This window comes from Amblyomma mixtum, chromosome 8 (assembly GCF_055824585.1).
Source record: "Amblyomma mixtum isolate Tamu chromosome 8, ASM5582458v1, whole genome shotgun sequence".
NCBI classification, from domain to species: domain Eukaryota; kingdom Metazoa; phylum Arthropoda; class Arachnida; order Ixodida; family Ixodidae; genus Amblyomma; species Amblyomma mixtum.
In genome coordinates this window covers 34,686,260-34,712,415 of record NC_143019.1, presented here as the reverse complement: position 1 = coordinate 34,712,415, position 26,156 = coordinate 34,686,260, and the positions used below count along the sequence as shown (strand labels likewise).

General features: G+C 46.4%; 2 protein-coding genes and 1 pseudogene across 2 annotated transcripts in view; 1 reads left to right on the top strand and 2 right to left on the bottom strand.

Annotated features, from left to right (window-relative positions):
• The window catches only part of LOC149332012 (sulfotransferase 2A1-like), a 252,829-nt gene that overhangs the window by 6,629 nt on the left and 220,044 nt on the right, over window positions 1-26,156 (bottom strand). The window lies entirely within an intron of this gene.
• Window positions 7,106-8,209, bottom strand: LOC149332029 (sulfotransferase 2A1-like). Its single transcript, XM_089555663.1, has one exon. The coding sequence runs from the start codon at window positions 8,207-8,209 to the stop codon at window positions 7,262-7,264; it is 948 nt and encodes a 315-aa protein (XP_089411789.1). The 3' UTR covers window positions 7,106-7,261.
• LOC149332028 (sulfotransferase 1C4-like) lies at window positions 12,723-15,972 on the top strand (annotated as a pseudogene).

Sequence of the window (26,156 nt, the reverse complement as noted above, 5' to 3'; positions counted from 1 at the left end):
ACAGATGATCTACCTACGACGCGGCTTCTAAATGTGGAAACATGCGCTGGCTAAGTTTCGTTTTGTTTATTTATTTATTTATTTATTTGGGAATACCGTAGCCCTCACTTGAGGGCCATAACAAGAGAGGTTTTTATTTTAATTATCGAGGAACAAAAACGTCAGGCACAGACAAGACACCACAAACATAATCAAAACACGAATACTTAACAACCTAACAAACAAGGATGAGGGAAATCATAACGACAGCATGATCAGTTGTCAATTCCCCTGTTGCCTGTAATATAATTCCGAAAGGTTCTCAAACTCTTTGACATTTTGAGCTGTGACAATGAATTCCGCAAGACCATTCCACATATTAATAGATGAGGGGAAAAATGAGTTTTGAAAAGCACATAGGTGGGTTCTGTACGGCCGTATTGTGGCACTGTGGTTTAAACGCGCACTTTGTTTTAGAGGGGGGTGAATATATGTTTCCTCTATTCATCTACCTCAGTGCGAAATGAAATTTTAAAAAAATAAAACACGGTGCAGCGCCATTTGGTGAAAATCCTTGAGAGTTTACAGCGGGGAAAAAAGAAATAGCACAGAAAAAAAAGACGAAGAAGTCAGCTAAAAAGAAATTGCGCAATTTCACAACGGTTGTGCGGAATAAGCAAAATGACATGGCGTCGTTTCTAGCACTTGGCGTGTTTCCAAACCACAAAACTAGCTTGTGCATTTCCATGGCCGTGTGTGCGCCTGTCTGTTCCACTTTTATATATATATATATATGTATCATGCTGCGGTACGGAAAAATGAGCGTACGCATACGCGCGAGCGGATGCTTACCGCAGCGGCAATGACTGGTGGTGTAGGAATTCAGGCTGTGCGTTTTAGAGCTGCAGCCTATTACTGGCGGCTCTTTTTAACTATAGTATACCTGGACATCTGAGATTGATAAGCATCCCATTCTGAGCCATGGGGCGCATAGCACAGCTGCGTAGCACAGGCACATTCTACCTCTACTTTACAGAGCCACACATCCCGTTGAAAAAAGCCACGTAGTCACTGCAGTGACTGTAGTAGAATCGCGTAGGCACTGCTTTTTGCTTACTGTACCAAAGTCGCCATCACAGCCAGCGTCACCTATTCTCCGTCATGTATTGGCGTCCAGGAAGTTTATACGGGGTATTTCACATAAGGCAACTTAAAAAAAATGGCATTTTGAGTTTGAAGCGCGCTTTCTTCGGCATAGCATTGTCAGCGGTGAAGTACATAAGAATACAGCTAGGACTTGCTAATTATCACGCTGGTGAACTAATATTCCATAGTAATTTTTTTAACTATTACAGTGAGGCTCCTTAATTACTGACAGGCGTGTAGCCCACTGTAAGTAATACTCATAAGAATTTCTAGAATTTTGAAAATGCGGCTATGCTAGGCTCTCTGTCCCTACAAGTTTTAGCTATTTCGATGAGTCACGTGCACTGGAGAGGTTGCCTTGCCTGCAAGCTTCTCGAAAACGCATGTAGTATTTTGGTTTGATGTAGCCAAAAATTGATGGGCCACAGCGCCGAGGGTAACGGCTTTTTTGAAATTCCTGATATGGATATTATTTACGGTTGGCTACACGCTTCTTAGAATTAAGGAGCCTAACAGTAATAGATAAAAGTTAACTATTCAGTATTACTTAACCAGCCTGCTTGTTAGCACGTCCTAGCTGCGCTGTGATGTACTGAACCGCTGACAATGCTATGTCGAAAAAAGCGCGGTTCGAGTTCCACAATTCTATTTTTAAAAACTGCGTAAAGTAGTCGGTGAGACACCCGGTATATACGAGGTACGTTCGTATGGGTTTAGGACGCATCCCTACTGACTGCGCAAGGACTGGAAGCCCGAAGGAGCCTCTAAATGCGAAATTGAAGCACAATGGAGGGAGAAGCCTGGCCACATTATTTTGAAGACACTAAACATCATCATTGTTTTGCCTCAGCAGGTTTCCAATAAGTGTCGTACCGGACGGTGCAGGTGAATCAAGGTATCTCACGTGTAAACTACAAATTTGTAGTAGGAGCATTCATGCTGATAATTTGCGCACAGAGTATTACGTTCCAAGGAGTCACAGAACACCAGGCCAGGACTAAAGGACACCAGGACCACAGGAAACATCGGAAACATCGCTGTGTGCAGATACCTGTATCCAGGTTAGGAATCATACGAAAACAAAATGCAGCACGATACCAGCTTCAAAACAAACACAAAAAATACCGTAGGCACTTAAGTCTGGTTACGTGCTATGGATGCGAAAACATTGTGCACTACTGGTGTTTCCGTTGGCACGTTTGTGTAGCTTAGTCGCGTTGGTCACCAAACCGCACACCATTCGGAGCTCCACGGGCTAATACTCATCAATGCAGAATTGGTCATTCTCTACTTAACATTCATATATGGCGGCGATTCCTCATACCACTACCTGTACAGTGGCGCAGCGGTTAAGCGATGCGCTACTGGAGAGGCAGGTGGCTGTTCTTGTCACAGCCACCCGTATGATGCAGCTCTACAAAGCCTTATTCATCGGATGTCTTCGCTACAGCCTCCCTGCACTTGAAAACATTCGAAAAACAAACATACGAAGTCTGCGAAGCGCCCAAGCTCAAACTCTCCGGACTTGCCTAGGATTGCCAAAATGTGCCTCTACGGCTGCATCTGTACTCATCGCCCAGGAGCATTCAGTCCCCACCTACCTAACAGTTGACGCACTGAGGGCACATTTCCGACACATATCCCGGGTTTTCTCTCACCACCTTGCCGGCCTTGCTTTTACCAGGCCGCGCACATCGTTTACTGACACCATTGATGCACATCGCGCCATTCTGCCGTCCCAGTTTACACCGCCTCTAGGCCATCCTCGACACTTTGGAGCCTGAACAATCCCCGTGTGCTCCTTTCAATACCTGGCGTCAGGAAGAAGACCGATTTCTCGCCCAGAGAACTAAAACAAGTCACTCTTGAATATTAAGCATGAAATGCTTTTAGCTTCCGTTGTCGGCAGAGTGATGACGTCACGACGAGACCGAGAGCCAACATCCGGGCACTGAATTCCACTCATCCGGGCACTTAAACGAGAGCATCCGGGCACTGTACGAGATTTAACGAGACTCTGAGAGGGCCGTTCAGAGCAAGAGGGGAGCTCCAGGGCGAGAAGGGCTTTGTGCGGAAAAACTGCTTCCGCGCCATCCCCAAGGATAGCGCTACGGTCCCACACTCCCGCATGTAAAAGACCGGCCGCTGGGCCTTCAGCTCATGAAGCTTCCCCCTTTGGCAGGGAGATGTATACGCGCTCGCGGAGTATTCGAACGCGCTGCATATATTTCTTGTCAGGCGTGCGTCTCGTCGTGTCCGCATACGCTTCTGCATCGTCCTGCATTTCAATGCCGCCACCGTCACAGCTGCTTAAGCCGAGCAATGGAGCCTGATGAAAGGAGAGGTAGGAAGCGTCTTGCGGAAAGCGATCGCTTTGCGAGTGATACGCCACAGCAGAAGACTGTTCACGCCCCTGCCGACAACGCCATGATTATGCGGCCGCTCCCGAAAGCGACAAGGCCGCCACGGTTCGCGGCTGCCTACCTAAGCCCGCACTACTGCAGGCGATCGCTTCGACGCAACAAGAAGAGTGTGGTGCGGTGTGGTGTGTTGAACACTAGACCCATTTCAAGATTTTTACTAGTACCATCTACAAACAATGTGTTATTCCCGTAAACATTTCATGCTTACTCTACTCTCGGTTACGGAAGAGGCAGAGATTTTTTCATCAGCACTATGCAAACCGCGTGCACATCTACACCGACGGCTCAGTGAACCATAACTGTTATTCGGGCTCCGTGGTCATTCCTGCAAGAACTACAGAAATCAGAGTTAAGATAGCTCCCCAGACTTCTTCGACGGGTGCAGAAATCTCCGCTTTTCGTGTCGCCGTTGAACACATCATTCAGCAGCGCACTCAGCATTGCTCTATTTTCACTGATTTTAAAGCCGCCCTCCAAGGCTTACAGGCTCCTCTTCGCTGTGGAGCCCATGCACAACTGGTCGCGGAAATTCAACAACTGCATCACTCTGCCATCAATGCCGGACATGATATTATCTGCCAATGGCTACCGGGCCACAGCGGCATAGCAGGCAATCATCGCGCGGATGAGGTCGCGCGAACTGATCACCAGGACGGCGACTACCGCGTGGAATTCCGGCCAATTTGCCAATTCACGTTTAAAATCCTTGGACCCAGATCTCAAGCTCCGACTTCCATCCGGCCTACCACGACGTGAAGCAACTTTACTGTGTCGCCTGTGGCTTTGCGTTGCTTTCAGCAACCATTACTCTTTCTTAATAGGAATGGCTGATAGCCCTGCATGTGCCATCCGCGGGTATGACGAGACTATATCCCACATTCTTTGTGACTGCCCTGCCTACAGCGCCGAAAGGCAGTCTCTCAGCCGTGCGCTGGAGCGTATGAATCCACGCCCACTGACGGAAATGAAGATTCTCGGCCACTGGCCACGGCGATCATCGGCGGTGAAGGCCTCCAAGGCACTGCTCCGCTTCTTGAGAACTTCTGACCTGCATGATAGACTGTGACTTTAAAGAACGCTGACTTTCCATGTTACGTCAATTTTCTCTTACTCTCCTTTCTCTTTCTTTTTTTTTATCCCCTCAACCCCTTCCCCCTGTGTAGGGTAAAAAACCGATTATTCTCCGGTTAACCTCCTTGCCTTTCCTCTAATTCCTCCTCCTTCTCCACGCATGAGCAAAAAAAGCTTGCGCATTAAAACAGCGGCGCGGCGCCATCTATTGGAGCGCAGCTGAAGCGGTTGCTAGGCAACGGCGACTCAAGATCCATTGGTAGCCGCACCGCCACGAGCCGAGCTGGGCTCCAGTAGTGTTGCTTTCGCAACAAAAACTTGAGGGGACACTTTGGCTCCGCCTGAAGGGTACGACGCGATAGCGTGAGTGGGTCTCTTCGGCGGCTTGGGGTCTTGGCGTATCACTTCGCAGAGACGGATACTCTTCTTTTATTGCGTTTTTCTTTTTCGCATAACGCTTAACCTACCTTCAGGAATACATTGCAAAAACATTAAATATCCTCCCCGCATAGATACTCCTCTGTCACCTAGTTCTGACTACATGACCATATATGCGGAATGGGCCATTCCTTGCTTTACATTCATATACCGCTGGTAGTCCTCATGCCTCTCCTTGTGAAATGGTGCGGGGGTCAAGCGATGCGCCATTGCGCCATCAAGCGAGTGCTTCAGACACAGCCATTAGTGGGGCTTCTGAGACCCAGGCTACCCTCCTTGTCAACTTCTGGCGACCAATCATACTTCAACTGCCACCCGCAAAGGTGGCCAGGTTGTAACAAAGTGACAAGGAAACGTTACCTAGATGGCAGGAGGGCATCCTGCTTTTTCGCTCATAGTGCCGGCAACACCGATGATGCCAGATTTTCTGGAGAGCGGTGGTCCCTGGAACATTGGCTACTGATTACAAGTACTCTTCGGAAACTTTAATTATCTTATCCATATTGCTAATGACATAGCCCTCGTTGTCTGTTAGCGCATAGGTCTAATATTTACCTACGCCTGGTTTCTTGACCGCTTTAAGGCTACCCCCGTTCTTTAGGGCATGCTTGATTCATTTCATACTAAACTTCCATAGTCGGTCACCTTGCGCTCAATGACTTGCTTTGAGAGCTTTCCAAGCACTATTCTTTCAGTAAGGTTAGAGCCTTTCATGCTTTGGCGTTCCTTAATGAGATCTTTCGTCTCCTTAGTAAGCTTACCGGTATCCTGTCTAACCATTCTACCGCCTACTTCTACTGCGCACTTCTTAACGACAACTGTGAGATTATCGTTCATTACTGCGGCGAGAACAAGAATTCTCCATTTTCCCGCTTGCTGCTAACTCGGTGGTAGGGTCGTGGCTTGCTAGTTCCAGATCTTATCGTCCTAAGGTCGCTACATCCCACTTCGGCGAGGACCTCCGCGTCCTGCACGATTCCAGGGTAAGAGCGGAGTACGAAGCCTATTTCATTTAGATCTGTCTCATGAGGCTCTTTCATGTCCATGACCTGTTCACCCTTTTCCGGAAAAAAGCATTCATTATCCGTAAATTATTTCCCTCACCAAACTCTAGTAATGGCTGCCTCCTCCTCTTTATATAGTCCATATGCCATAGCAGCCCACAGCCTGCTGTCCACCCGTATCCCTTCATATAGCAGGTTTCGGGCAAGTAATATATAAGGGTAGTCACAAACTGTTCTGGTCACGGAGTGCATTTGCGCTTCTGGTAACCGAAGATCAGGCTGCAACCCAGGTTAGGTTATTCAGGTCTATACACGCGCGGAATTTTTTTTATTAGGTGGAGAAATGCACGCCACGGGATTCGAAGCCTTATCAAGTCATCCCGCCAAGACTCAAGTAATCGATAAGTACTGAAGCATCTGTATCATGGGCTTAAAGCTACCAGCCGAGTAAGAAAAGGAGGAAAATGCCTGTGCGTTTTCAAGCTATCCATTAAGCATGGCCAGGGTTAAGGCTACTGGTGCACAGGATATAAGCCGCAGCTGCAGAATTATATTTTAACAGGCTTGTACCATTTGGTGCCATAATGACCTATACGCGGTGCTGAGTAGATCTATGAAGGCGAATTCTAGCGCGCGAAATGCAAGCAGTGTGGTCGCCCAGGGAGAGATTTAAGTGGTACACAGGTTGCAAAGACATCACATCCTTCGAGCAGGGATGGCGCTCCTCGACAAGGCACCGGACTGCTGCAGTTGAGGAATGAAGCCCTGAGATTTTATTTGAATATGATTTGGTCGAAAAATATCAAACTGCCTGCATTTTCAGCAACAAGAATTACAACATACGAGTATTTTATTTTTGTTGCAATGAGGCTCATGCTTTCACATTTTTTTTGTATTTATTGTTCTATTTCACACCATACATTGCAGAATACTGAAACAAAAATAGAAACCTGGACAACATGAAGGCATGAAAAAGCGAACGATTCTCACGCTATCACATCTCGAACCAGAAGGATTAAACAAAAACACTAACTGGAACTTCAATTCCTAACAAACGTATAATTTTTTTGAACCTGTTTGCTGTCAGACTTACTGTTCTGTTTGAGGCGACATTTCTTTGCATGTTTTGTACAGCAATACATGACCGGGTATGCCGCTTAACTATTAAACGCCGTAAAAAAAGTTAGCTTTGGGCTGATGTCAATGAGGAATATCCAAGTCTTTCCACAACGTCATGACGTCAGTTCCTTTCGTCTTTTCTTCTATCCAGGCCTTTGTCTTTTTGATCTGTTCTGGTGTGAAGTGACTTTTCCAGTCCCCCACCTTCCCCTTCCTAACGAAAACTGAGCCTTGGTGCGTTTCAGGCATTGCTGCCCTGAATGTTTGGAAAAATTCAAGACACCTCAGCGACTTCTCCTCTGCAAGGTCCGCCAGGCTTAGTATTTCTTCGTTAGGGCTGTAGTTGAAAATCACTTTCATTTTCTCTATGCTTGCCGACTGCAGAACTCTGTCATAAAAGTCTCGGTCTTCTCTCAGTGCCTGTCCATGCTCTTCGCCAAGAAAATCCGCTATCTTCAGAATCCACAAACCAGTGTCTCTTTTCAGCTGTTCGTATGTAAAAAACAACACATTCAGCTCGTTTCTCATGTTGTACCAAGGCAAGAGATGCTCAAAGAAGCCGCCGCACAGAGTCTTTCCCCCAAGGAACATATCGAGGAATGTGCCAAAGGACGTGTCCTTGAAGCTTTTTGGAGTGAGGCCCAAAAAGAAGTAATAGGAGGAAACGCAGCAGTCGTATGGGTTTCTAGCTACGTAAATGTACTTTGCGTGCTTAGAGAAAACCATGTTGCTGAGTGGCAAGTGCGTGACCACGGGTCCTTTCCGCTCAAGTCGATTGGCAACTTCAGCTCCAGTCAGTTCAATTAGAGGCGAGAACAACATGTACTCGCCTGGCTTTACTGGAGTGTTGTCTCTGGTCAAGATGTTGGAGACAATGTACTGAGTCCACGTAGTTCCACATTTCGGAAATGTAGCTATAATGACGTCATTGACGCGTGGTCGATACTCCATTGCTGAACGCACATTGTCTTCGGAGAATATTCTCATCATGGGAACACCGCGGATCGTCGTGTAACCGCTGGGGTCCATTGTTGGAGTTATGCCTCCTCCTGTAAATGTTGAGAACGTTTAAGTATGAGCAAAACGGGGGTTCGGTGGCATTTAGGAAGTCAGTATCTACAACCGCATGCCGTCGTCTACTTCCCCTCCGAAACTTCGTCTGAAAAAGACCCAAATGGGTGGGGAGCCTTTTAGTGCGCCTTTCCTCGAAGGCCACACTGGTACGTTGAGACGTAAAAATATTTTGCCTGCGAGCCATGTTACTGTTCTTATCTTGCGAGGTTTCGCAGACACACTATTCTACACTGAAGAGGAACAAAAAGCGGTACTGTACCGCTTTTTGGGGCTCTGCAGTGTAGTTCAGAATAGGGTTAAGAGGCGACGGCCAGCAACATCCAGCAGATGTGCAGCTTATCAAATTGTAACGTGTATGTAGAATTAGCAGTGCTGCACTGCGGTTACTTAATTTTCCTCAGCACCGTAAAACTTTTTTACATTCAGTGAGCGCCGCCTTCTCAGAGCAACATACGGTCTTCCTTATCGCGGTAGTTACGTTTTTGAATCATAAGTTGGTACAAAGGTAAATTTCAGAGGGACGCATGCAAATTATGTGCAACACAAAGAGTAACAAGGAAATTAAATGTGACGTTTGCTTATTGTGCCCTGCATTGTATGCCGTGTAATGTCTTAGGATATACTGAATTCAGGTTCAGAATTAAAGCTTTATTTTGGGCCGCCAGGAAGATTAAGCAAAAGCGGGAGGCTGTGGAAGAAATGATACGTGCACTGAAGTCACCTTTTTGCAACACTACTGGCTGCACCCTTGTATCAACTCTTTCTCTTTCGAATACGTTAAACGGTAACATAGAATATCATAAACCTTTTTAGGTATTTACACAGCGTCTTTAGGTTTGAGAGCAATAAAGCTTTGGTGAAGAGCGCAGTTTGAGGCAATTGAAAAAAATTCAAACTTTCTGTAGTGAGTGGCGGTAGTAAGGCTACAGAATTCAGGATGGCTAGCAGACGAACTAGAGCGCCGGACGAAAGCAAAGCCGCTAAAACGCGCGCCGAGCAGGTCTTCTTTTTGTTTGTTCGGTTCAACCCATCCCATTCTTCCCTAGCTCTGACTCCGCCTCCACCGTGCTTAGAAATCATTGTCCCTAGCCAAATTTGTTTCCGTTGTTTGCATAAGACCGATTGCACAAGATGAGATTGCAAAACGATGGTTCTAAATTTTATAGAATGGTTTTTGCATGGTTTTGATTTTAAGCAAATTGAATTTGGCTTTTTATTCGCGCACGATGACTGACTATGTTGTGTCACAGATTTCTTGTTTTGCTTCCTGCTCTATCAGGACAGTGCTGTCACTGTTCTCTAGGGCTGCAATCTTTCTGTGGCACTAATTGTTGTGCATTATAGTATTTGACCGCTGATACGGATCATGAGAGGGAAATAACTAGAAGAATAAGAATGGGGTGGAGCGTATATGGCAGGTTTTCTCAGATCATCAACGGCAGTTTACCAATATCCGTCAAGAAAAAAGTATACAACAATTGTATCTTACCGGTACTCACCTATGGGGCAGAAACGTAGTTAAGGACAACGCAGCGAGCTATGGAAAGAAGAATGATAGGTGTAGCGTTAAAAGATCGGAAGCGGGCGGAGTGGGTGAGAGAACAAACGCGGATTAATGACGTCCTAATGAAATCTGGTTAATTACAACTGGCTAAGGACAGTGTTAATGGGAGAGACATGGGAGAGCCCTTTGCCCTGCAGTGGGCAGTCAGTCTGACGACGATGATGATGATGGTATTTGTTTTGTTTAATTATCGCATTGTTCAGTCTGAGTTCCATTGAGCTTTCTTTTTGGACGTTGCCGTCATGTGCGTTGTGCTGAGTGTGCACTGTTCTTCTACTCTTAGTTTCTGAGTTTCTTAAAATTTACGCCGCCTCACGTTCTTTGCTTTACGCGACAGCGTATACAGCTCGTTCGGTCGAAAAGCCGTTACCTTGACCTAGGAAGCCGTTACCTTGACCTAGGATTGACAGGAAGGCCTCGAAAACGTAACGGAAATATTCCATGAAGTTTGAAAAGAAAAAAGAAATCCGCTGCCATTGGCGGTCGAATCCAGGCTAACCCTCTGCGTGACAGGCGGGAATACAACACATATGCAACAAATAGTTGTTTTGTTTTTTTTACAAAATATATGCCACAAAAGGTATTCAGTTCAAGTGTGTCGGAGGGGCACCAAGTAAACGCGTTGTGGTGTATACGACAGTAAAGTGTGTTGGGGATGTGTACTGACATTATACCAATCACGAAACATAAAACCAAATATAAACACGCGAACAAGACGTCAGAGAAGCAAGAAAAAGCTTTATCGCCTCTACTCTTAAGGCGTAGCTTAACCGTCCTTCTAATTTTAGTTAGCCAATGCGAACTGCGTATGTGTCAATCATGTCTATCACCGAGGTGCCCTCGTAGAAATGGAAGGACTAAGTTTACCATCAGCCGAGTGATCTACGCGAGATACCTGTGCCCTGCATGTGTGCCAAGATGAATTTGCTTTTGAGAATACCCTAAGGAAATTACACCCCCTCCCCCCCCCCCCTCCCCCCCCCCCTCCCCCCCCCCTCCCCCCCGATATTTTGTCCGCCGCCTATCACGCTGCATGTCATACAAGTCCTGGAATCCTAAAGAGGGCAAGTCAAATTGGCCGGTAGCGGCAGACTAAGGATTCCAATATCGAGTATCTGCAATTTGGGATTCGACAATGCTTCAGTCAGCGTAGAAACTGATCAAAGCTGGTCTGGTTCACGAAAATATGGATGCGATTGAGCCGTGTTCAAGAAAACGTGACTGAACTGGCTGACCTGAGTGAAAAATCGTAATTGTTTTAATGTGGAGACGATTTAATAAATAAAGTGTTTTAAGCTTTGTAAATTAAAGCGAAGAGTCACACATATGTGCGACTCAACCCATTAGAGCTGCTGCTTTGTCGAGTACAGTTAAAACGCGATCCAACGAAAGACGATTTTGCCATCTTCCCGATGTAATGAACAAATTTTGATTCCCCGGCAAGTACCCATAGGGTGTCATATTTTCAATAACCTGAAATAACGAAACAAACGACCACCAAATTTGATTTAACGAATTTTTTACGGGAATAAATGAGGAAAAAAAGGCATTTCTCACTTATTTTGGCCACGATATCTTGCAGCTTGTTGGCAGTGTGCTAGCGATAGCTTCTAAGCGCCCAAGCCATGGCCCTGGTATTGTTTCAATGAGGCTGCAAGCTGCGCGGAACAAGGACTCGGCAGTCGGCAGCGCTTTCCGCTTTGGCTTCGAATATGTTTTACCAGATGGCTTTTCCATGGCCGAGAGATTTAGGCTGGTTTCACGGACGTTTCCTACGCGTAGTCGTGGGTTGCCGGCAAATATGATGCCGCGGTAGCTTGTGGGTGCCGCTAAGTAAAGATTTCTATTCCTAAATGCGGAAAAATGCCTTCTTCGATTTTACGAGTTTCCTGATTCGAAGAAATAATTCGTGGCTGCTCTTGACTTCATTACATCGCTTTTTAACTGTAAATGCGAAGCAAGTGCTGAAGTAAGCATTTGTTGACATAATCATTCGCACTGGTGTATCCTTTCTTGTTTTAAAGCATTAAAATTTGAACTGACGATCTGTGAGGTGTGTTCCAGTAATGACTTAATGACGCAACACATGTTTGCATCGCGCTCGTACTTTTAAGCGTTGTTAGATTTGGACACTTAATGCTATATTACATGAGTCAATGCTTCAAAATAATTCTTTTTTTTTTTTCAGCACGGAGCCTCAGGCAGTAAATTATAGCGCTTCAGGCTCTTCCTACAATAACGTTCATCTGCTTCAAGGTGCTCTAATTTCACATTTTTCAATCTTCCAATAATTCGTCCAAACCTCATTTTTTAGTAGAATAAAATATATAATTTTCAACGCGATGTGAACTGACTGACAAATGGATGGACAAAAACGTGCGGACAAGGAAAAGTGAAAATGTATAGGTAAATGCATCACTAGTAGCCATTTCCCCGCCTGATCACCAGTCATCAGTATTAGTACTCATTCTTGTGTAAGACATTCGATTGATGACAACCTACGTACATTGGTAGAGATCTTCCATTATCAAACAGACACTACAACGAATACTGGCCAAGTGCCTTCTCTACACTTTCACCCTGTCTGTGTTAAGAGAAAAAAATATTCGACTCAAATATTCTGCGCGGTTTTGACAACCGAAAGGCTCTGCGAAGTCGATCGCGGTTTTATGAAGGTCAGGTCCGCGACGAACAGAGCAGCCGCGTTTTCCTGGGTCCGGAAACAGAGCTACAACAACAGCCGGTGAGCAAACAGCCGCACCGCATGTGTACGAGAATACCTGAACTTCGCGAATTGCTCTCTCGGCACCACCAGAGTCGCTTGCAAAAAGAGTTCAGATACAGAGAAAACGGAAACACGTTTGCAGACAGATCCTCTGATAACTGCTGCCCTCAGTGCGGACGATGTCAGCTAACCCCCTGGTGAGCATTTTCGGCTACAGAATAGCACATAAAGACGACTTGCAGCGGAGTTTTTTTTTTTTTTAACGTACACAGTATAAGGAACACGCCCAGGTAAACAGAAAATTTGCTTGTTTGCTGCGGCTTGGGCTAGACGCATGACACCAATATTGCGCCTTCACTCCTGATGAGCAGCAATGTGTGCAGTGAATATTTACTATTCAAAAATCTCTTGAGAGTCAAATCTGCTTGATGTTTGTCGCATTGCCCTTTCACTATAGGCTCGTAGCTTGCAAATGTAACAAGTCCACCGCAAAAAGTATTTCATCAGCAGACAAACAAGTACATAAAAAAATTATAACAAGACTTACGAAAACTAAATGTCCGGAAAAAGAAAAACTGGGACGCGGAAGATGCATTTCAAAAGTACAGAGATTGCGCTTGCGCTGTTGAAATGTGCAGAGCAGCCCATTGGAAGTTCCGAGTCACAATTTATTCGAACGTACGCAAATATTTTGGACAAAAGCATTTTTTAGCGGTAAACCCTTGATGAACGCGATTTTTTCATATAATGGAAGATTTCACAATAACAATCAGTGTATCCGCAGATCACCCGATGGCAATCTTGAATTTTTTTTTATTAACGTTGTTTCTATAATCAAAAGCGTTCCCTATTGGTTTTTTATGGGAGCCTTAACTTTTCGATGCGATCGATGGAAACACTTTAAAAGAAAGATTTTACTATATATAAAAATAACAGACGATTACCTTCATTATTTTCGGAAAAGTATCTCGCAATTTTGAAATTTGCAAAATTTTTATCATGAATTTTTGGGCATGGATGACTAGTGCTTTGATAAGCAATCGCCAACGCGATTACCGGCGTTCTCTTTTATCATTCTCTTTTATCATCTCTTGGTTTCAAGCAAAGACGTGGTATGGCCTTCTAAGGTTAAGTTAGTTAGTTGGAAGTAAATATGAGAGGGCTTTGAACTACCGCGGACGTGGTTTAAATGATGATGTTAATGACAAGTATTTGCAGGACGCCAGGAGAGAAAAAGCGAAGGAGCATGAAACGGAGGTTTATCACGAAATAGACGGCTATTTCCTATGCACCGGCTTCGCGGATGATTGCATCCGTGAGGCCCTGCGGTACAAGCCTCGCTCGGACGACCTGTTCATTGCGAGCTACCCGAAATGTGGTACGACGTGGATGCAGCACATCGTGTACAACATCCTCAATGGCCGACCGCCACCGAGGGACCTGATGAAACAGAGTGTTGACATGCCTTTCCTGGAACTACAGGGCACTGAGTGTGCTGATGCTATGCCGAGACCAGGAGCCATTAAAACGCACATGCCGTTTCATCTGCACCCATTCTTAACAGAAGCAAAATGAGCGCTGCGTTCGCTACTTCCTGACATCTTCACTCTTATATTGTCTCATAAGCCTAGCTTTTTCCTAGACTTCTGTTGTGCCTGCAGTCCGGCAGGGTTAAAGTGCCTTTGTTTTATTTTTGGTATAAGACTGAAACAGTTGCACGGACACTTTGAAATCATTGTTCTGCAAGAATGTGATAAACTTAGCAGTCTTCAAAATGTTAACAAAGAAAGAAAATTTATAGTGCCACCGCAGAAACATGCGGCATCCCGATGTGACGCCTGACCGGCAACGGGAGTAATAATTGCGATAGACTGATAGTCAGCTGAATGGGAAAAAAATGAGGAGCGGAAAAAGAAAGGACATTAGCCGGAATTAGAAGCAAAAAAAAATTTCTGCTTATACCACAATCACTTAGTCGAGTCGTCGTGACGTGCCCCTCATAAAAACATAAAAGCCTCTAATACTTGGCGGAAGCTTCCGTATGTGATGGAAGAGTTTTTCACATTTTATCTTTGAGTGACCAGAGGCCGTATTCTATAAGATGTCCACTTTCCGTTGCCCATTTAACGTCCATTCAGTCCTCTGTCTGTGGTCACTCAGATATACCCCCGGCTTTCAAGCGTCTGGGGAAGGCGAACCGGCCATGACGTGGTGGGCAGCCAATCCATTCCATTGGCTTAAATTGGATTCAATGTGCAGCCAATGATGAGGTGCATTGCAGTCCTCTGCCAATAGCAGGAGACCGGGCTTGAACAAAGGCTGTCATTGGCTGCGATATGCAGCCACCGGTGAGGTCCGGTCGCCAACTACCAAAGTGACCGGGTCGCTTGCGCCGGATGCGTGAAAACCACGTACATATAGGAGTGACCACTGACAGAGGACTGAATCTACGTGAAATGGACAATGGAAAATGGGCAGCTTCTAGAATACGGCCCCGGTGCTGCCGACACAGTATACAAGAGTGCACGCGGGAGTTCATGTTTACAAGACCTAATCAAAGCCGGCGTTTTCACCACTTGTACTCAGTATTTGTTCTCGTTTAGTTATAAAATTAGAAGAGGTGCAAAAGTTTTTATATATTGCGACCACGTAATTTTCTATACTCCACTGTAAAACTCTCGCTTCACTGCGATAATTCATGTGCGCACAATATTCGCGGTAGCGCAGAACTATGTGAAAGTTTGAGACGGTAATGCCAGTAAATCGGACAGATTTGACTGCTTCATTTTATCTTGTTTCCCAGGTATATCTATATCACCAGGAATCCGTACGACTGCTGCGTTTCATTTTACTATCACACCAAGAGCGTTCCGGAGTATCACTTCGAAGACGGAACTTTCGACCAGTTTTTTTAAATGTTCCTGGAAGGTCGTGTAGATTTTGGGGACTATTCCCAACATGTCTTGTCCTGGTATGGGCGCAGATCCGACGAAAATGTATTATTTCTGACATACGAAGATTTGAAGCAAAATACGGCTTTCAGGATCCTGAAGATTGCCTGCGGACTTTCTGGGTCAAAAATATGCGGCCAAACTCAGACTTAACGATGATTTGCTTGAAGGTTTGATGCATAACACAAGCCTTGAATATATGAAGGAAACGGTCAATGAGGAGAACCGGAAGATGAACCAAAGCATAAATTCCATTCCAGACGGCAAGAAACTTCGCTGGCTAAATTTGATCCAAGAAACTGTGGACGACGAGACAATGGAAAAGCCTATCGAAGGTGACTTCGTTCGTAAGGGAATGGTAGGTGACTGGAAGAATCATTTTACGTCTCCCCAAGTAGCTCGCATGAAATAAACGATCGCTCTAAAAACAGCCGGAAGTGACGTTATGAGTCTGTGGAAAAGCGCGGACCTGCCCTAGCTGCTGTAAACAACACCGCTGTATTGCAAGCGAATAAAAATTACTTGTTTAATCATATGAAGGTAATGATATAGCCAAAATTAAGAGTATAAAATGACATAGATTACCTAAGAAAAATGTTAACCTTCGCGTAATGTTAATGTTGCTGTGTATCTCGTTTAGACGATAAACGTGCAAGCGTCTGATAATTCAATTTCCACCTCTCACTTTATTACGGGACAGTGGTGGTGGTGGTGAAAAACTTTAATCAAAGAGAGCTTGAGGGTAAAAAAAAAAACCCTTCTGCATGGTCGGTATCCTTAGTCCGGGACACCGCATGGCGAGACGGGACAGTGATCGTCATACGATACGCGCTGGTGACGTGACACGCGGCATATAATGCATTCACAGTGCTCAAGAAAGTACACATCTTTCTAGTGCTTAATTACTTGTACAATGACGATAACGCTTGAAGCGAGAGTGTTTTGTAATGTGGCGTGAACGATGTTGTATTATAAATTTTATACAAAGGAGCACCTTGGAGCGAATCAAGGATAGAACAAAGGAGAGCTACGAAAAGCTTTTGCGCACTGATAAAGACAGGCTCAAGATTCAAGGAAAGAAACCGTCAGTTATGTTCCCTATGTATGCACAGTTAATCGGGGTGATGGTTGCCAGCTCTTTCATTAATCACGTAGAAGAATGGTAATCAGGGCGCGTTGGCCATTATTGATTGTGGTGAATGCAGCGAGAGTAGAAATGCAAGAGAATGCCACTCAAACATGTACAGTTTTTGCCAAAAAAGTTCGGAACACGTGGTTTTCTTTTGGACAATCTCCTTGCAATCTGCAGCACGGTAGAAGTTTCAAAAATTGTCAGCAAGAAGCAAGACAAGACTCATGTTCTCCTTCTTCCCTGCTCTTCGTACTTTCAGACCTGTGAGTGTTTATCTACTTCAAAAACAAGGTCCTGGATAGATGAACCAAAGGGAGATTGACTCTGCCTGACAAGGCCCATGTACGCAATAGATTGCTCTAGGGTGCAACAAGGAAAATGAAGCATCATGCACAATATTAACATTAACATACACAATGGTCGAACGTTTAGGGGAATCCCCCAAGGTGGAGTAGATTCGAGTAGATTCGTTGGTACATTCGACCAACGCTGTTCCCACTTCGAGTTATTGATCAGTTCGCTCTCGCCCTACCATAAGCTTGCCGTCCCGGTGAGCTCAGTTGGTAGAGCGACTGCTCCGGTGAAGCGGTGGTCCCGGGTTCGAACCCCGGACCAGGACGAATTTTTCTTTAACTACGAAGTTTCTGAGAAAGCTGTATAGCTTTCCTTTGTAGCCGTATGGCTGCGCTCGGGTGGATGCCAATGAGTAACTACTCCCTTATAACATACAGAATGGTTTAACACGGAGAAAAAAGAAGAATGAACAGGCATACTTGGGGAACGACAAAGTACAAGGGAAATATTAAAGTACAACAAAAACAAAGAATCAGACACAATCTTTACATGATGGATATACTAACGTAAGCATTGACCAAAAAGGGGTAACAAATATACTTGTGCAATGACCAAATACAACAGCCAAATTACGATGCAAAATTCTCGAGGAGTAAGGAAGGCAAATTCGCATGAATACATAACATCAGCGATGTGATACATATGTACGGATCCTGGGTGACGTAGTCGCCGAATACACGGCTGATACGTAAACCCTGTGACCTAAACTCTTTTTGAACAATCGTGTACAATAATGTAATGATCAACTGCCGATCGGAGAACAGAATCAATAAATATCTCTCTGGATGATGATTTCTTGTTTTCGATTAAACCCGATGGCAAAAGATGACAAAATAAGCGACGGCATTAAACATATATTCTTTAAACTACGTTATAGTTCTAATTGGAGTAGACTGAACCAAAGCAGCGGTTTTTATTCGATTATCACTCACCCGACATGGCCTAAAGCTAGCAATCAACAAACCGGGCTTTATTCGAAGGAGCATATTCATACAACAGGCAGAAAGTGACTTTAGTGTCCCCCGGTTAAACCGAAACCTTGAAAATTGTTTCTGCTAAACGGACCATAACCGAAATGTCACTTCGTGACTTTTGACAGGTTGTAGGATGGAGAAAAGCAGCCACGCCTGGTGGAACAGAATGAAGAAAAAAAAAGTTGAAACGAAACTGCCACTCATATAGACAGTTAATTGCCCTCTCTCTGGGAGATAGCGAAGGGTGGTTCACGAAGTTGGAACCACGTTTTGAAACTCGGTATGCATCCCCAGTCTGTCGGATTGTCTGACCTGTCGTCCGGCAGATAAATGTTTCTCAGCTTTGTTACGCATTTTTTTGTGCTTTTTGCTCCCTCATAAAGAATTTAGACTATTCTCTCGCTGTTCTGCGCAGCATCTGTTTTGTTAACACTGGACGCCCATGTGCCACACTGGTCTGTACACTGAGCAGCCCCCCCCCCCCCCCCCCCCCCCCCTTCAAAATGTCATACACTGCAGATCAAAGCAAAATGACAGACAACTTACATTCCTTTTCCTCGCAAGGCAAGTTTTCTAGTTATTTTGTTTGCCGCCGCTTAATTCTGCGAGCACAACACGAGCGCTCGAAACTTTCACAATATACACGTAAGCGAAACCCAATAATAATATTCTTCCGATGCTACCCGTTTCCTGTGCTCGAGGGCACGCATAAATTAACAAGCGCCTCTCCATAACTGGTGTTGTCGGGCTGCATTTGTGCTGTCAGCAGCAGTGCAACAGAATACTCGTCAGGTACAATGCAATGGTTTCCCAACCTGACGTTGCAGCACGGAAGTGATAGTGCTTTCGCAGGCAGGCGAAGAATATGAAGCACTTTTCAACAGAAATGACGCTTTACCTGGAAACGCTCGCAGATCTCCACTGATGTCAATAGAGCTCTGCTTGAGTCATTGAGACGGCATAGCAGGTTGTAAGAATCAGACAAGTTGCACCATTTTTCGACTAACGTGTTTGTTTATGTATCAATCTATACCATCGTCTTCCTACTACTCAATACCATTGTGTCACACTTCACTTTGGATCTACGGCGGAGATACGACCACATCGATCTTTAATTAACGACAACTTATCATTGCACGTCGTCTGTCTCCTCGGCGACAAGACCAGACGCTAACATTGCAGTTTCTGAGAGCCAAAGCGCCCCTAAGAGACTTGTAAGAGCCGCGCTATCTTTACTGCTTCTACACTCTGTCCACTTTTCTGCGGAACTCCATGAACACAGTTATGCCGCTCCACTTGCTCGGCCGCATTCTACACTTTCTGCTCCCAGGTAAAAATCATCACATCCCAACTACCTTCTTGTATTTTTTCAGGCTTAGTTGATCATCTCCAGGATCAAAATCAGTGATTGCTAACGCCAGACTTCTATTGATACCATTTTCTTGTTTTATTCGTTTGCCTCTTTATCACTGGTACGCCTGGCTGTGACGTAAGGGCTAATAGCTGGAAAGTATTGTGGTTCACCTGCTCCATTGCCTACTTTCAGCAATAGGAAAGACTCAAAAGGAAGAAAGGGAAAGAGCTCCAAAAATTATGGCACCTTAGGCTTTTCACAATGGAGCGTATACCACGCCCAATGTGCAGGTTTCTTTTCCAGACTAGTGTGCATGCCAGCCTTGTTATTAAAGTGAAGGGCTATTTTTTGGTGAGCATTGAATCAATAACCCATTTTTTCTGGGAAGCTTTGTGCAAAAATTTAACTTACGTATGATTGGTTGCCGGAGGAAGAAAAAATAGTAGAATCTAGTTTTTAACGAAGTGGTGAAGAGCATATCATTCATGTAGATATTGTGTACATCACGGTATCATTTCATTTGCTGAAATCGCAAGTTTCATGATAATGAACTTCGGCAATGTGGAAAGACCAACAGACGCGTGATCGTACCAGTTACGTTTTGTGAAAGGGAGCATAAATTGTCGTGCAAATTCTAGAAGAAAATGCACATGCGTACATTGGATTGCATTGAATAGGTTACCAGTGGTAAAAATAAGCAGCGAGCACTCTGTTTTTATTCGCCATTATTTCGCTTGCTTGCGACGTTAAAGCCTATACTTGATTATTTCGTTCTTTTTGCGGAGAAAATGATGCCTTTTTAATTTTAAGACAAGAGTACATACACGTCACGATGCTTTACACACATTCGTTGTTGATTAAAAGCTCCACGTTGTCTAAAAAGCTTCCTCTATGACCACACATGAAAACTCTATCATTTTCGAGCATTTACACAATTAAGGAAGAATACCACACCGTGCGGGGCAGTAGACCACGATGACTACCAAAACGAAGACAGAGAGCTCTGTATGAACAAAAAGAAACTTCAAAACGAATTTTTTAGGGAGTTCATTAAAGGGAGACTGAAGCACTTTTTTCGAAAATCAGGCTGGCAGCGGCATCCTATAGTTTTCCATGCTGTATACTGGAATATCGCATCCAAATAAGGCAAAAACAAGCGCGAATTGCCTTTTTTAGCCGAAATATGCGGCCGGTGCCGCGGGGCACGCCGCGCGGCGCGCCGCCGCCCGTGATTGGTCAAGAGAGGGCGTGACGTCACTTTGAGGACTAGAGAAGCTGCCGATGCGGATCCGGCGCTGCGTTGAGTGCAGATCGCAGCTTTCCGTGTCGTTGTAAAAGCGAATACGGCGGCTATTTTTTTTACTGACCTCCGAAGAAAAGGATACTACCGTTTGCTCATTCCACGTATCGCCTGAAACCAAAAAAGACGCAAGCAAAAAATTCTACGCCTAGCACAAGCGTACGCCAGCGTCACAGACGCGATGCAGACCATGCGTGAAAGGTGCCAGCACAACCTCGGCTCGTATTCTAGGAAAGGAAGGGGGGCGAACAATACTCAAGTCAATTACCACCATCGGACGCCTCCTGGCTCGCCCGAAAGAGCGTCATCCTAAAGAAAAGGCCCAAAGCGCTGTGGACAAAAAATCCTGTTCTCAGTACCCGGCGTTGCAGGTTGGGGCAAGAAAGTATTTCAAGGAAACGATGAAGGAGCAGAGTTGATGTCAAAATTAGCGAAGCGCAGTGGCCAAGCACTGCGAGGCATGTGACCACAGGTTAGTGACGCAATCATTGTGCGCTGGAAACCAAGCCAAATACGCGCACAAGGCAGCTGCTTCACTCGTGGCGCGTTCAGCAGATGCCGGAAAATATTAATCGCTGCCTCGGAAACCTTCACCCTTCCTAGATTTGCTGTTTAGGTTCAGTGAAGTAGTGGCCAACTATATCTGTGTTTAAAATTCTAGCTATCTGCAACTCGCTCGCTGCCACAACTTGATGAAGAAACCGAGTAAGGTTGCGGTGTTTTTTCGCAAAAACTCGGTTGGCATTCATTTCTCTCATAAATTTGCATCCAAAATCAACGTCGAACGCTTTCATTTTAATCGCTTAGCTACGATTAAACGAGATGCCGCATATGAAGAGCTTCGATGCTTGCTTGCTTTGCTTTATTGTGCTTTGCTCTGCTTGCTTGCTTGGACACGTCGAACCGAGTATAAAATCACTAACCGAGCCTTGCTGAGCACGTCTCAGGTGGTCTGGTCGCACCTAAGCTGAGGAGAGCGACACATGCTTAAGCCTCTATAAAGATTCTTCAGGGGCTAAATGAGCATGTTTCTACTTTTAAAAGAGGCGCTTCTTCGGAATCGTGACACGCCTCTCATGCGCGAGAAATCGAAGGAACTGTGTCATGGTTCAGCCACGCCTTTTCGACAGAAATCTCCAGATGTCACATTAGGGACAAGCTCTGCATGTAGCCGCCCTTACGAAAGTGCTTCGAGCAGAATAGGCTTGCTTTGGTCAGCTTGAATTCTTCGTTACAGCAGCGAGCGCTTGCGCTGCGAGCTTATGATCTTGCGAAATGCAGTGGAAGACGACACAGTCTCGGCCGTATTTGTTCATGGACACGAACGCAGAGTAGTACCTCGTGTTGAATCTGATTCTCAACGTCGGCTAACATGCCTTTTTACGTCACAACGCACGCAGCACGAGAAAAAACGAGCGCTGAAAGCTCGCTCGGGCGCGCCGAAGTATCCCCGGCTCCTCAACGTGACGTCACGTCGGCCGACATGGACGAGGTTTCCCTCTCCGCTGTTCTCCTCTCCTACGCTCGCGCGGGGCGCGGGAGATTTGAACATCGCGTTTTTAATTGGTGATTGCGCCACTGTTTTAACCAAAATCGAAAAAATAATTTGATAGACGTGATCAGCAATGACACTACTTCAAAACCCTAAAAAATTAGCTGATTCGAAAACCGCCTCAGTATCCCTTTAAGATTTTATTGCGTTTTTCTGTCTTCAGTTCAATCTAGAAGTGAAAAACATGTGTGTGCCGCAGCCTGAAGGCTGACTTCAGCTGGACCGTCGAAACGGCACGAGATCAGTGACGAAGGCCGCAAAATAGGACCCTATGCGGTTATTTTTGTAGCGAGAGCTACACTATGACAACTGTTCGAGCCTCCAGCGTGGCACCCCTTGAGCTCCGTGGCGGCGCCGTGGACTTGAGCTGGTCGGTCACGTGGTGCGGAGCAGCTCCTGCTGCCGGTGGCGCGGCACGCCGGCGAAACCGAGCTAGCTGCAAAAGCTGTCCGCATGCGCCGTGTCAGGGGGGGGGGGGGGGGGGGGGGGGCGGGAAGTGGAGAGGGAGAGAGCGTTCGCTCTCGCGTCACTCCAGATTTCAACACAGCTAAACCACAGCCAATTTTTTTCTCCACTCAGGACCGAACCAACTTTAAAACAGACCCCTCGCCTCCCGATTCAGTCATTGGAGTTTGGGACCAGCGAAGTTAGTGTTTATGGCTGCTGTCGCACAAGTACTCGACCCGCGGGGGTCGTGCTCACCACTCCCACACACCGTCTCCTTCCACACCCCTTACGGCGAGTGTCAGGCGACGGCACTAAAGACATCGTGACCGGGTACGGGTGGACGGCGGGGCGGTGAGGGCCTCGCTTTTCGCACCTCAACGGTGCCTCGTTGACTTCAAAGATGTGCCGTTGGCCGTCTGGATGGGCCCGAGAGCGCTCCAGTCATTCGTTCAGGGGAAGGCTGCACCGCTGGAGTACGTCTACTGACACTCATCAGTCTTCGGAATGGCGGGTTATCAGTTTTCACCAAGTCGAGGCAGTATTGTAACAACCTGCCGGCTTTCTACACTCGGGCAGCGTGCAGGCTGGCCACCCGCGGCAGTTCAAGCCGGTAGTCAGACAGCAGACGGGGGGGGGGGGGGGGGGGGGGGGGGTTATTCTGGGAAGAACGTTAGCTATTGCGCGGTTCTGTTTTTAGACTGGCCCGTCTCGGCACGGTCTGAGTGGAGTGGCAGCGTCGCGCACAAAGCCCGCGTCGTCATCATCATCATCAACAGCCTGACTACGCCTACTGCAGGGCAAAGGCCACTGCCATGTCTCTCCAATCAACCCTGTCCTTTGCATTTCCGGCCAACGTATCCCCGCACGCGCCACAGTGCTCCAATCCGGTCATGCTCTGGGCGAGAGAAGAGTTTCAGTCGGGGGCTTAGATTCCTCTTACTAAGCTCGTAATCTGAGCTGCGTGAGCAGCCGGTGCGCGGTGTGGGCGCTTACGACTGTGTGGAGTGCATTGGGCTGCTAACTTGAGGGCTTTTTCCCGAAGACGCCGAGCCGTTAACAGGGACAGGGCGCTGGCAGCGTCTTAGGACTGGTACAGTGTCTCTCTCCTTTCTTTTTTTTTTTTTCGAGCAATCACAGAACGCGTGACAGCCACGATGGGGCACGGGACCGCTTATGGCAGGTGCTCTCAGATCATCAATACCAGTTTACCTGTATCCCTCAAGAGGAAAGTATACAACAGATGTATCTTACCGACACTCACCTATGGGGCAGAAACGTGGAGGCTAACAAAGAGGGTTCAATGCAGTGAGGTATGTAAAAAAAAATGATAGGTGTAAGGTTAAGAGACCGGAAGCGGGAGGAGTGGGTGAGGGAACAAACGCGAGTTAATTAGATTCTAGTCGAAATCAAGAGGAAGAATTGTGCTTGGGCAGTGCATGTGATGCCAAGGAAAGATAAACGCTGGTCCTTATAAGGGTAGCGGAGTGGATTTCAAGAGAAGGCAAGCGTAGCAGGGAGCGGCAGAAAGTTAATTGGGCGGACGAGATTAAGATGTTCGCGGGGATAGGGCGGCCGCCACTGGCAAAGGTCAGAGTTAATTTTAGAGATATGGGAGTGGCCTTTCCCCTGCAGTGGGCGTAGTCAGGCTGAGGATGATGATGATGTTTTGCCCAATCCGCTGCTTAAGTCTAACGGTTGGACCGCTGGAGCCTTTGGGCGGGGTTCCCAGATTTCAAGGGAGGGTTCCAAAGGAATGTTGCTTGTTCATTTTTGTTTCTGAGGTTTGATGTCCAGCACCATCAGCCCCACCGAGAGTAGTAGTCTCTCCTATGTGGACCACTCCGGCCCTTTGTCCTCTACTTGTAGAACATTTGTCCTATGAAGTTTTGGTAGTAAATGGACTGTATTTCAGTTATTGCGTACAATTGTTTTCAGTGCTTTCTTCTTTCTGTTGCTGAAATCTCCATCCTTTTCTGAGGAGTACCTGCATTCTGTTTAATCTCTAAACGCTCCCTTCCCTTTCCATCCCATTTGGTCCTCTCTCATTGGTCACTTGTGCCACTGTCCTCGGGCGTTGGAGCAGACGTCACGCCGGTCGTGACAGAAACGCGCCATTGGTGCCACTCACTTGCATGAAGGCGTTTTGAGCCCGTGTCGCAACCAGCGGGCCGGCACCTACACCCAGAAATAGCGGCGCACAAGGACACGAGCTTCACACTAGCTTTATTGCCGCTAATTTAGTCCCGGCAAAAAACGTGACAGTCGCTTGTTCAATGAACTGGAGCAGGGTGGTCCGTGTTACTCAGCAGGACTGGATGGAGCGGCATGTGGCCCGTTGTGTCTTTCTGGGGTCGTTTTCTTTCCTGCCTGCTTTTACTTAATCGCTTCGACGACACGGCTACAGGAAATGGAAAAGAATACAACCTCGAATTTCGAATTGCTTCTTTCCTTTGTGTTTCCTCTCGGTAAAGTACAGGAAACGGTAGACCTCGTCATTGGCTTTTGGTCCTATGGCAGTGAGAATGAGTGCCCTGATGTAGTCATTAAATTTTATTCCTGTCGCACGTGATTCGTTTGGTTTGGTTTTATGGGGTTTAATGCCCGAAAGCAACTCAGGCTATGATGGACGCCGTAGTGGAAGGCTCCGGAGGTTTTTCACCACCTGGGGTTCTTTAACGTGCACCGACATCACATAGTAAACTTAGTAAACTGGCTTCTGACATTTCGCCTCCATCGAAATGCGACCACCACGGTGGGGTTCGAACCAGCGTCTTTCGGGTCAGCAGTCGACCACCATAGCCACTCAACCACCACCGCGGCTCGTACGTGATGTGCCATTCAGTTTAATCTATTCCTGTTTTACCAGTGGTGGTGGTGAAAACTTTTAATTACTGAAATAGAGTTTGGGAGCCACAGAATGGCCCCGCTACATGGTCGGCGTCCCTAGTCCGGGACACCGCATGACAATGCCCCGTCTCTCGCCCGTTTCACCAGGGCCCATTGGGATTCAAACGAGGAGCAGTTGAGGAGGGCTGTCTCCCATGCCTCTCTGGAAGGGGTAGGGGTAGGGGGGAGGTGGGAGGTGGGGATTTTGAGTACATGCCCACACCATGTGGAAGATATCACAGGTCTCCCCACAGTGCGGGCATCGCCCATCCGTGTTAGGATCGTAATGTTTTAAGATTGCAGGACAGAGTAGAGTACCTGTCTGCAGGCGCCTTAAAGTTCGCTCCTCCGTCTTACTCAGCCCCTTTGCAGGGGCCGATAAAAGGCGGTGGATGTCGCTATAATGCGTTATAATTGCCCTGAATCGCAGCAGCGGCTGGTTAGTTTCTGAGCAGCTATGACATCAATTTACATTTGGCGTTGGGGCCCATGAGCTGTCGCATTTTGAACACACGTGTTTTCCTGTGAAAGGTTCGTTGTCAGTTGAAATTATACCTTGACATGCGTTCTGCGCGCATGCGGTTGGTGTGGTTTTTTTCGCAGCTGGCACGTGTTTAATGGCCGCAAACGGCGCAGAGGACGAAATACAATAAAAAAATGAGT

Coding starts and splice junctions, on each gene's coding strand:
- LOC149332029 (XM_089555663.1), bottom strand. CDS start 8,209: ATGGACCCCAGCGGTTACACGACGATCCGCGGTGTTCCCATGATGAGA.